Genomic DNA, 11,934 nt, shown 5'->3' with positions numbered 1-11,934 from the left:
GGGGGTTAAGAGCCGCCTGTCGCGCGGAGCCGTCGGTGCCGCTGTTTTGGCCTCCGCCGGGCACCGTTGTCGCTGCGGCGGTGGGAGGGTCCGGGCTAGCATGGCCGCTGCCGGCGGGGAAGGGGCGCCGAGGGTGGAGGGGATGGCGGCCGTTAGTGAAGAGGAGGACGGGGAAGAGAACATTTTGTACGATCTGCTGGTCAACGCCGAGTGGCCTCCGGAAACCGAGTTGCAGGCGAGTGGCGGCGTGGCGGGGCTGCGGCGCGGGGGAGGGGAGCGGAGCGGAGCGGCCACGTCGGCGGCGCGGAGGGAGGCGGGAGGCGTCCTGCTGTGGTGGGGGTGGGTAGCGCGGCACGGGGTGCTGCTGGCAGCGAGCTTCGGGCACGAGGGGGAAAGGGCAGTAGCAAGGGTGAGAACACAGTGTGCCTTGGTCCTGTCTCTGTCCTGGTGCTGCGTCTTGTCTTTCACGTCCCTTCGTTTCTGCGCTGTCATATGCTACCTGGGGTTCCTTGAAGGTCTTTTCGCTATTTTTATGTGAGCAACACGTACCAGATTTTACTAGTGAGCAAGCACGAAGAAAGGTGTGATAAACTTCAGGCCTCATCTCCAGCAACAGCTGTGCTGAAAGCAGTGCAAACTGTGCCATTGCAAATGAGATCTTTACAGCTTTGAGGCAGCCCAGCTCGCCCTCCAGACCTGCAGGTCAGGGTGTTTCTATCTGAAATTTCAGCAGTGAGACAAAAAGGAGAATTATGTCACTTTGTGCTTACGAGGCATGCAAGTAGATGGTCAAGTCTGAAAAATGGGAAAATGTTGTTTTGTGTTGTTTTGTTTGCATTCTGTCTGGAAAAAAGAAGGCTGCGGGATGATCTAATTGCAGCCTTTCAGTACCTAAAGGGAGCCTACAAACAGGAGGGGAATCAACTCTTTGAGAGGGTAGATAACTGCAGGACAAGGGGAAATGGTTTTAAGTTGAGGGAGGGAAGATTTAAGTTGGATGTCAGGGGGAAGTTCTTTACAGAGCGAGTGGTGAGGTGCTGGAACAGGCTGCCCAGAGAGGTTGTGGATGCCCCATCCCTGGAGATGTTCAATGCCAGGTTGGATGGGGCCTTGGGCAGCCTGGTCTGGTATTAAATGGGGAGGTTAGTGGCTTTGCATGTGGCAGGGCGGTTGGAGATTCATGATCCTTGAGGTCCCTTCCAACCCGGGCCATTCTGTGATTCTGTCTGTTCTTCCCAATGGGCCACTGCAATTGTTGAGGCAGTCTTTCATCCTTTCTTTGTTTTCCCTGAGGTGTGATGGTGGTTGACCAGGGATGGTGCCAGGTGTCTGCCACACTGCTCTCTCATTTGCCTTCCTTAGCAAGACATGGGTCAAGAAGTACAATGGTGAACTTGTAGGTTGAGATAAGGACAGTGAAATCACCAGTTACCTGTATGTGCCAAACAATCTAGGCTTGGGTAAGATTAGTTTAATTGAAAATTGATAACAGAGTAGGGCATTGATTACTAAAAAACATCTTAACCCTTCCCTCTTCTCAGGCTGTTTCAATCTCAGCTCTTCTACATCTTCCCCAGGCCTTGAGCAACAGTGTGGTCAGTTCATAGTGCTTTGTTTGGACGTATTTTGCTCCTTCCTTCTCAGGCTCTTTTCCTGAACTAGTGAAGGGATATATTCTCTCCCAGCTGCTGTTGTGCAGTAGTTTTTCCACTTCTTATATCTGCTGTCCCAGATCACAACCATCATTACTCATAGCTTGGCTCTGCTCAGCAGTAGATCCCTCTTGGAGCAGCTGGAGCTGGCTCTGATCTGACATGGGGCAGTGCTGGGTTCTGCTCATAGAGGCCACAACTGCAGCTCCCTGCTACCAAAACCTTGCCACGTAAGGTTAATATAAATGTACTAAGGTAGCGTTCTTCATCTCTTTTGTTGTATGATTTGGACATAGAAGATGCAAACAGTGTGGTTTTATTTGTTTGTGTTGTTATACTTTCAAATCTACTGCAGTTGTTAGTGCATTTATTGGAGTATTTTATCAAGGTTTTATACTTAATGGGAGCCTCTGAACAGAGGAGATGTTATTCTTTCACCTGTGATGTTGTTACAAGTTGCATTCTTCCATATACATACATGTAGGCAAACGGATGAGTGTCTAAAGATGGGCTTAACACCTTGTTATTTAGGTGATTGTGGCTTTCACTTGTTTATTTTATCCTGGCTTATTCACACTGTTTAAAAAAATAAAAGTCACAAAAGAATTCCTGTTGTATTTCTGATAGAACTGTTTGGGTAGAAATGAGTGAAGTGGGAAAGGAGAAAGTAGGAAAGGAAAGGAAGCTGAATGCTGCTCTGGGAAATCAAATTAAATTTCTTCCCATGCAGTCATCTATGATCCAAAGCAAGGCTTTAAACAAAACTTTTCTCTATTGACTTCACTTTATTTTTCTGTTATTTTCTTTAGGATGGTTTAGTGAGTTGTATTGGTGGTAGGCGGATGGTTGGACTGGATGATCTTGGAGGTTTTTTCAACCTGGGTGATCCTATGATTATAGTCTACATTCTGAATTCTTCCAATTGTAACTGTGCACACTGGAAGATTAATCCTGTGAAAGAATAAAGTTCTGTTAACTTGAATACACATACAGATTTCATAAGCTGGAACTCCAAACCAGTTTCAATTCTCAATCTTATTGCTATTCTCATTTACCTGTATAGAGTTTCTCTAGAGGAAGATTTCTTGGGGAAACTAACAAAAATTTGTAAAGGATGCATATGAGGAACTGACAATTCCAGGTGTGTGTACAGACTGGGAGAAGAACTTCTTGAGAACAGCCCTGTAGAGAAGGACTTGGGGGTCCTAATGGATGAAAAACTGAACATGAGCCAGCAGTGTGTTCTTGCAGCCTAGTAGGCCAGTAGTACCCTGGGCTGCATCAAAAGGAGAGTGGTCAGTAGGGAAAAGGAGGGGACTGTTCCCCCTCTGCTCTGCCCTCATGAAGCCTCATCTGGAGTGCTGCATCAAAGCCTGGGGCCCAGCGCAGATGAAGCATACAGAACTGTTGGAGTCTGTCCAGATGAGGGCCACAAAGATGATTCAGAAGACTGGAGTACCTGTCTTACAAAGGAAGGTTGAAAGAACTGAGCTTGTTCAGCCGGCAGAAGAGAAGTGTCCAGGAAGACCTTGTTGTCACCTTCCAGTACAAAAAGCAGCTTATAAACAGGAGGGAGACTGACTTTTTATGTGATTTGACAGTGATAGGTTGAGGGGGATGGCTTTTAATTAGAAGAAGAAGATTTAGGTTAGATGTTACGGGAAAATTCACTACTCAGAGAGTGGTGAGGCACTGGCACAGGCTGCCCAGAGAAGCTGTGTATGCCACATCCTTGGAGGCACTTGAGGCCAAGTTGGATGGGACCCTGGATAGCCTGATCTGGTGGATGGCAGCTCTGCCTATGGCAGGGAGTTGGAACTGGATCATCTGTAAGGTTCCTTGCAACCTAAGCCATTCTATGAACTGACTGTACCAGAGAAGAGACTGGGAGAAAAATCAAAGCTACCTCTATTCAGTGAAGTGAATTCCTGTATTCATATGCAGTGTGTAACCTATTTCAGAAGTGAAAACTATGAATATTAAAAAAAAAAAAAAGTTCTAGGGAATATAGTCTAAAGACTATAGTAGCATATAGAACAGTATGTATAAGCAATATTTGGAAAAGTTTTTTGAAAATGCTTTTCTTAGTCCAAAAACTTTAACAAGCTCATTTCCCTGGGAACAATTGCTACTCTCCCCGAGGTACTAAGATAGCTTTAAGAAGTAGTTATAATCCACATCTTTACTGTAATACCTTGTTACTTCCTATTCAATCAGCAGTGCAACTGTGTTGACTTCAATGCGCTGTGAGAAAACAGCCTGATTATTTCAAAGACTGTTTCTAGATTGCAGGCTTTGTGCAGAGAACTACCAGTCTTTATTTTAATAGTTTAAATTTTTGAGTCCAAATATGCTTTTAAACTTGAAAATACTCTTGACTTTTTGTTTATGTGTCCTCCAGTATTTTGCTGCTGTAACTTGGAATAAGAGGGCTGAGTATCTGAGTTAACAAGTATATACTGTATACCAAAGGGAAGAAGTAATTTATTCATTCATTACCTACTATAGTACTCAATTTGTGATGCTCTAATATTTTATGTAGAAAAATACAGGCATGATGTTTTTTGTTTTGCCAGTTTGTATGTGATGCCTTCCTTACTGATTGTCTTAATCTGTTTTTTCTACTTTCTTATTAGCATATAACTGTACCTCTTTTTATAACTAGGAATATGCATCCTATGTTTTTCATATTTGAGTTTTTCTGTGTTTGGAGAGTGCTATGCAAATGGAAGAATTTTGGTCCTCCCATCTACAGAAGAGCAGAAGTGCTGGAAGGGCTATGTGAGACTACTGAGTAGTGTGGTGGCTGCATTGCCTAGTACAAATTGATGCTTAAAGTTTTACTTCAGTTGCTCTTTTTTAAAATGCATTTCTGAAACTTTAATAAGCAGTTTTTATGTAGTTTAGCAGTTACATTTTAAGGCAGCTTGCTGAACACCAATTGCTTTTTCTGGGAATTACAGTTTAATATAGCATTCATATGGCATAGAAAGAATATTTTGTAATGTAATACTTTACAGGTTTTTCTTTTGTTACTACCCAAAGACCACAGCAAACCTGAATCAATAGGTAATTTGTAGTAAATTTTGTTTATTACAGCATGACAGTGAAAATATTTGATTCTATAGGCTGTTTTAGCTTATACAGCTAAATTGCTGTATGAAGTTGCTAGTAATTGAGATACATAAGGAACATGTAGGCTAGTAGGCAGCTTGTGTTCAATCACAGAAGGAATGCTTGAATGCAATATAGAAGTGACAAAGTATATCAGAGTTTGACCATTATTCTTATAATTGCAGCCGAGAGGCAACAGAAAACATGGTGCATCGTTTATCATCACTAGAGCAATTACAGGTAAACATGATTTGCTTTTATGTTTATGAATCATGAGAATGATATGTGAATTGCTTGTAAAATTTGCAATTTCTGCTCCTTAGAATGGCTAGTATAATGAAAATAGAGTGGAAGATTTGTTTTCAGAAAGATGTTTTCTTCTTAGCAGTATTGCTGTGTATTATTTGCGTATTATTTTTGTGAATTTTCTTACCTCTATTAGCTTAGTGGATCAAACTAGAAAAACATGCATTTAGGAAGCTTAGAAGTTCTGTTATATTTTGCAAAAAATGTTTTTTCCCCTAATCAGCTCTTGCTTTGGCTAATTGCTATTTATGGAATGAAGAGGAAAATTTATGTTGTCATCATTGCCAACTCAGCTCTTGATTTATGTGGTAATTAAGTCGCACTTTCATCTTTAGGCATTTATCTTAGAATTAATAAAAATATGTATTGTGTTTTTTTTTTCCTTTTTCTTTGTGATTTGCCTTTATTTAAATATTCATAAACCAAGAATAGAGATTTTTTCACCAGAAACATTTTCTTTTGTGGGAATATGTGAAATTCTATGTACAATAAGTTGGAGAATGTCTTGAAAAAACCCAGAGATGTAATCCCTTCCCTTCTTTTCTTTTTTTGTAGGTCCTGCATTGCTTTTGCTTCGATATATCTGGTACAGGTAGGTTTGCACATAATATTTAGTCTTGTTAGTCTTCTTGATTTGGATGGAAAATTACTTTTAATAACAATAAAACTGAACACTGGTTAGAATATTGTCTTCATAAACTGAAGTTGAAAACACCTTTTTCATCTGAAACCTGTCTAGAAAATGAAGCGTATGCTAGTTTGATTTATTTATCAGAAGTCTAAATAAACTCGCAGTTGGATCATCCTCTTTTTCAAAAAAAAAAAAAAGTATTTATCCTCCCCACTCCCAACTGAGATACTGCAAGTGGAATTGTTGTTTTTTAAGCCTGGATGAAGATTATGATGGTGTGATAGGTTTTATGTCTATTGAAGTTATAACTCAAACTTCTTTTTTCTTTTTTAAATTCATAATGATTTGTAACTGTGTGAGCAATACTCACACCTTTTACAAATCTATCTTCTGATTAAAAAGCACTTAAATGATCCCAGTTAAAAGATATATGTATTGGAATAAATACAGGAGAATTGCAGCTCCTTGGTTATACCACTCTCTTGACGACCTTTGCATGTTTGAAGATACCAGTTCTCTTTTTTAGGGGGGGCCTACTGTTTTTGGGAGTATAGAAAGGGACATTCATTTTTGATCCCTTTGAAACAGTACTGTAGTTTTAAGTTAGCAGGCAATGTGACTTTCCCTGTTTCTGGTGTTCCAGTTTATTTTCTTTTTTGTTTGTGTTATTGGGCTCCATGCTGTCACACAAGCCTAGTCACAAGGATTTTCTTTACCCCAGTAGTCGTATTGAAAGTCTGATTTCTAGTCTTTGAAACTGATTCTAGTTGCCATTTTCTTACATGTAATAAATATGATTGGAAAGGAAGAATTGAAAAAGGCTGGTGAACATTAAACTCAGATCACGTTTCTTAAGACTCTTTCTGTCTGCACAGTCTGTTCCAGTGCTTTACTTCATGGTGAATTTTTTTTTTTTTTTTTTTTTTTTTTTTTACCTTATATCAACTTCAGACCTCCTCTGTTTTTACTGATCGATGTTTCTTGCACTTCTGCCATGCATCTCAATGACTTTCCTTGGCAACCTTGTAGGTATCAGAGGGCTTTGGTAAGTCCTTTCTGAAGCCTTTTCCTCTCCGGGCTAAACAAGTACAATTCCTTCAGCCTTTCCTTATGGAGCAAGTACTTTAGTCCCTTGACCATCTTGGTTGCCCACCACTTATTGGCGTTCTCATAACTTACTACTGATCATTCTGAAGATGTGGATTTGATTCTGTTAATTCAGCTGATGGTATTGTTAACCTTTGTCACTGGCAGTGTATGTTGGTTATTCATACCTATCTGCTGAAGTGTCCTGGATGGTTGATGGTTGCCTTAGAACTACATCACCTGATGTGTGTATCTCAAGTACTGCTAAGTGTATGTTCTGAATAAGGCTAATGCTTTCCTTTTTTTTTTTTTTTTTTTTTTTTTTCAGCCCTGCTAAGTTTTCTTTGCCGTCTGGACTGGTTCGTCTAGTTAATAAGCAGATCAACTGGCACTTAGTGCTTTCAAGGTAACCAACTTGTGTACTTGTATGCTTTTCTGCTAAGGTGGAAGTGAATGTCTGGTGCTTTCCACCCTGCCCACATGGCAACAATGCTGAGTTAATAACTAATTAAAGTAATGCTACTTTCTCTGGTTGAGAAAAATGCTGGAGGCTTTTGCAGGCAGCTTTGGGAAAAGAAAGGTCAGTCTGCTATCCAGGGGCTTTTAATGCATCTCTGACTCATGTCTGAATATTCTTTTAGCTTCTGAACTAAGTAGCTTGCAGTGTGTATATGCTCCCAGCAGAAGGATTACAGCTTGAGTTTCATCAGTTAGGGACTTAAAACTTGCAGTTTATGTAATAGAAATTGCTTATTTTAAAATTAAGAGGATAGGGAATGCATACTGTCAAGATCCATCTATTATTATATGTGCAGGGATGAAGTGAGAGTTCGAAGGTACAGTGGTTCTAAAGCAATTCTAGAAACAGCAGAGAAATCATTGGCTTTAAAAAAAAAAAAAAAAAAGCATCAACATGTACAGAAGTCATGGTTCAATAACATGAAAGTAGAATGGGATATTTTAATTTATTTGGTATCACTAATTACAGTCAGTGATTGAACAAGAGTTCTGTAAACAATACAGAACAGATAGTGATGGTGACTCTTTGAGGGAAGTGGAGATCCTTTTGATGTGCAGCATGCCAGTTCCAGTGATGTATGTGGGGTACAAAGGCCTGCTCCTAAGGAGATAACCTGACTTACTGATGTATGATGACTGTTTATGCCAGATAAAGCAATGCATAGTTTTAGGTATTGCTGCTATAAATGATAAGAAACATCTGATTTTGACCTTCTTGCAGCAAGATCATAGGCATTATTTCTGTGTTCTTAGTGCTACTATTGAATACTGTGACAGAAATATTTCATAGACACAAAGGGAATTTTATTAAGATACTTCTTTGTTTAAAAGTTTGGGAAATTTGTATCTAACTGTGCAGAAAAGCAGCTAAAGCTCATTTTGTGAGAACTGGGTTTTAACGAACTTTCATGCCTTTATCTTCCTCTTCAGCAATGGTAAACTGTTGGCTGTTGTGCAAGACCAGCGTGTAGAAATCAGGTAAGTTTAGATTGTGTTGTTTCATAACTACAGTTGTGGAGTTCTGAGGCAGTGTTTCTACTGACTTGCTAACCAGAGTTTTAAATACCTTTTTGTTCTTTTAGAATGCTTTGTATGTTCTGAAATTAATTTACGGGATAGTCTTAAAAAATATTATTGCTTAGAAAGCAGAAGCCTTCTTTTTCTTAGTCTTGGCCATTCATGATTTTAAAAACAAACAGTTCACACTTCCTGCCCCTCATCAGCAATTACAAAAGTTATAGATAAAAACTTTTGTAGGGTGTTTTTTTTTTTTAATTTTTATATATATTTTTTAAGATATATAAGAAAACTGTCAAGGTGTTTCAGACTACTACGCCCAATTTGTGGTCTAGTCTTTGCCTTTCAATTCCCCTTTCAAGTCATTATGTGAGAACAAAACTTCTCTCATAAGAAGTGTGACAAGGAGATACTGTTCTACTTCTCTGTAGAATAGCTGGATTTACCTTATATTACAAATAGTATGAATTGCCATAAAGACTCATGCTTTCCTTTTTCTTTCTGTTCCCTAACAACAAGCTTTCTTTTGCCAGTTCAAGAACACATTTAGCTGTAGTACAGATCTTGATTGAGTGTGTTTACTTGCTTCACAAAAATCCATTTGCTAGAAGGTCAGACCTTCCATTTATATGTAAAAGAAGCAAGTGTATGAAAATTGTTCAATCAGAAGTGGAGTGAACACCATAAATGTCAACTTCTAAACTATAGAATAAATCTTGTGTTTCAACTGTGTTATTGTAACTATATTCTTGCTTAAAAAAAAAAAATATTAATTGTTACCTAGAGAATACTGACTAGTTAAAGAAAAAAACTTCCTGCAGCATTTCAGAACCTCAGCATTTATTTTGAACAGCGTTACTTCTAAATGGGAATATTATTTCTTATAGTCTGGAAGTGGGGTTTCTAAAGCAGTATTGTAAGTGAGACTAGCTGCCTAAGGGTTGAAGACTACTATCTGTCTTTTGAGCAAGTAGGTAAGTACATGCAGGCTTTTGAATTGTACACTTGTGGTATTTTTATAGCTTTTTGTATACTCTGGAAAATGGAGTAAGTATAGGGTTTTTTTTTTTTTAATTTAATATATAATATCAATCATAAGATGTATTCTGCAGGTCTGCAAAAGATGATTTTGGATCCACAGTTGGAATATGCCAAGGTATAGAATACAGCAACTTCTACACCATTACTTAATGTCATCACTATTGTTTATTCGTGCATTGCTAAGTGGTAGTGTTGCTTTACCAACTTCTTAAAAACATTCAGTGAAATCTCTTAATATTTTCACTTTTTTTATTAGCTCTGTTTCTCTCTGCACTGGTTTTTCTTCATTATAGTAAGCATACAGTACCTGAAATGAAATGGTAGTTAAATTAGTGGATTTTGCAGGCATAGTGGATGTTGGAGGCTTGCTTGTTTGTTTTTGTTTTCCTCTTACAAGATAAGTTTGTAATGCTGATGGGTGCCCTGCCATTTTTTGATATAGATGGAGTTGCTTTTTATTTTCTTAAGTGATTTTAGTTCCCTTTTTCTTTCTGATCTCTACCTCCTGACATAGCAGATACTACTTTCCAAAGAAGGTAGATGAGTGATGATCTGTTAGGAAATGACTGTCTTTAGGCTAGAGGCTCCAAACCATAGAAGTTATTCTTTAAAACTTTTTAATGTTCATTTTAAATTGGTCTTTTTAATTATTTCTAATCAAATATGAATTTCTCTGCCACCTGAAAAAGTGCAGTGCGGTTCAATTGGCCTGATGGATCATAGAATCATAGAACCCTTAGAGTTGGAAGAGACCTTTAAAGGTCATCTAGTCCAACTCCCCTGCAATGAATGGGGAATGGTTTGGGTTGGAAGGAGTCCTTACAGATCTTTGAGTCCTGATACATAGAGTGGAATAGGCTGCTTACAGTAAATTGCCACCTTCTTGCAGGTTGACCAGATTGAGTACTTGGTTTTAGGAAGTAGAATATACAGCTAATAAAACTGTCGCAGAACTGTGGTAACAAGATCTGCTACTAGTACAAATTTTTTGTAGACACAATTAAACAATTTTTTACCTGTTTCTCTTACGTTTTTTGTTGCTTGTAGGGAGGGAAGAAAACTGACAACAATAAAATCTTTATAAGACTTGGTTTATGCAAGGGGGAATACATGAACAAGGTAAAGACAGTTAGCAGTGGCAGGCAGTGGATGAGTTAAAGGTCATTAGATTGTCCACTGTGGACGTTTTTGTTGTGATTCACACTGTGGCCATTGGCAAGTGAAGATCAGCTGAGTGTAGATGACAGTGCTGACAAGAAATTATTTCAAATTTTAAGGATGTTTTTCCTTTTTTTGTAGTGCCAAAAGATCCTAACCCTCAGTGGAGGCGAGTTGCGTGGAGTCACGACTGTACATTACTTGCTTATGCTGAAAGCACTGGAACAGTAAGAGTGTTTGACCTAATGGGTAGTGAGCTTTTGGTCATTTCACCGGTATGTAGTCCTCCATTAAATTTTCATTTAGGACAATTTAAAATATGATGACCATGCATAGATACACTATGTGATGTTTATCATATGATGGCTGTATTATAGTTAACTAACATTAAGTCATGTAGAACGTGCAAAGTGTGTCCTTTGTGCTGTTGTACTTAGAATGTTTATTTCTTTTGGCCAGAATTGTGGTAGTTACAGTGGATTTTGGAAGTATAGATTTAGATTTAGTATAGATTTGTCTACTTAATATGTGTGCAAGTGATAAAGTTTTGTAATAGTAGATTGGAAATTGGCAGTTTATAGGCAGATTGAGTTAAAATCAAGAAAATGCTTTATTTAATATTAGAGCAACATGAGACTTTTTTTTTCTGCCTTCAGATGAGAGCATATAATTGCAATTGGCTTGCCTGGCAGAATATATTTTGTGTTTTATGTATACAAGAGGAGAGTATTTCAAGTATTTTTCCTTAGCGTATTATCTTTCTGGACATTATTCATAACATATTTTAAAATCAAGATTAAAGAAAGTGTAGTTCGTTACTAATGCAAATTATGAAATTTTAGCTTTGTGAATACATTTTCATAGAAGTAATAAATTTTATTCCCACAAAATAACCAACGTGTGTTTTTTTTTTTTTTTTTTTTTTCTTTCCTTTCCTTCCTTTCTCTACCTTTCTTACTTTGCATCTGTCTACATTTTTGGGTAAAGACAGCAAGTTTTCCAGGAGATCTGAGTTATGCTATTGCTGGACTGATCTTTCTAGAATACAAAGCAAGTGCTCAATGGTCAGCTGAACTACTTGTCATTAATTATCGTGGAGAATTGAGAAGTTACCTTGTAAGGTAAGCATAAGTTTTGTCTTGCTTTGATAACTTTAAAACAATTCTTTTACTCTGTAAAGAACATAAATCTGCATTTATATAAATATATATTTTTTTCTTCCCTATATTCAGTGTTGGAACAAATCAGAGCTTCCAAGAAAGTCATAGTTTCAGCTTTAGTAGCCATTATACCCATGGAATAAATACTGTCATTTACCATCCTGGTCACAGGTAAGTGTTCTGTTTGTTACCTTCCAATAACAGAAAAACGATGTACAAAAGTGGCAAAATAAAGAATGAAATGTGCTGC

General features: G+C 38.1%; 1 protein-coding gene across 5 annotated transcripts in view; it reads left to right on the top strand.

The window, feature by feature from the left end:
- Window positions 1–65: 65 nt before the first annotated feature.
- NBAS (NBAS subunit of NRZ tethering complex) overlaps window positions 66–11,934 on the top strand; it is a 160,455-nt gene continuing 148,586 nt past the window's right edge. For 3 of the 5 annotated variants that reach the window (XR_014881627.1, XM_085218041.1, XM_085218040.1), the window contains exons 1-9: window positions 67–235; window positions 4,952–5,006; window positions 5,628–5,664; window positions 7,118–7,195; window positions 8,239–8,286; window positions 9,438–9,481; window positions 10,666–10,799; window positions 11,512–11,645; window positions 11,757–11,855. Coding sequence is in view for 4 of the 5 variants with exons in the window: in XM_085218041.1 (XP_085074167.1) it covers window positions 101–235; window positions 4,952–5,006; window positions 5,628–5,664; window positions 7,118–7,195; window positions 8,239–8,286; window positions 9,438–9,481; window positions 10,666–10,799; window positions 11,512–11,645; window positions 11,757–11,855 (764 nt within the window). In the remaining variant the exon portion in view is untranslated. Of the gene's footprint in view, window positions 236–4,951; window positions 5,007–5,627; window positions 5,665–7,117; window positions 7,196–8,238; window positions 8,287–9,437; window positions 9,482–10,665; window positions 10,800–11,511; window positions 11,646–11,756; window positions 11,856–11,934 lie in introns of all 5 variants that reach the window. The other 2 variants (XM_085218043.1, XM_085218042.1) reach the window with 1 other exon arrangement.

The sequence above is a fragment of the Meleagris gallopavo genome, chromosome 2 (genome assembly GCF_905368555.1).
Source record: "Meleagris gallopavo chromosome 2, MGAL_WU_HG_1.1, whole genome shotgun sequence".
Taxonomy (NCBI): domain Eukaryota; kingdom Metazoa; phylum Chordata; class Aves; order Galliformes; family Phasianidae; genus Meleagris; species Meleagris gallopavo.
This window is presented reverse-complemented; position numbering and strand designations above follow the sequence as displayed.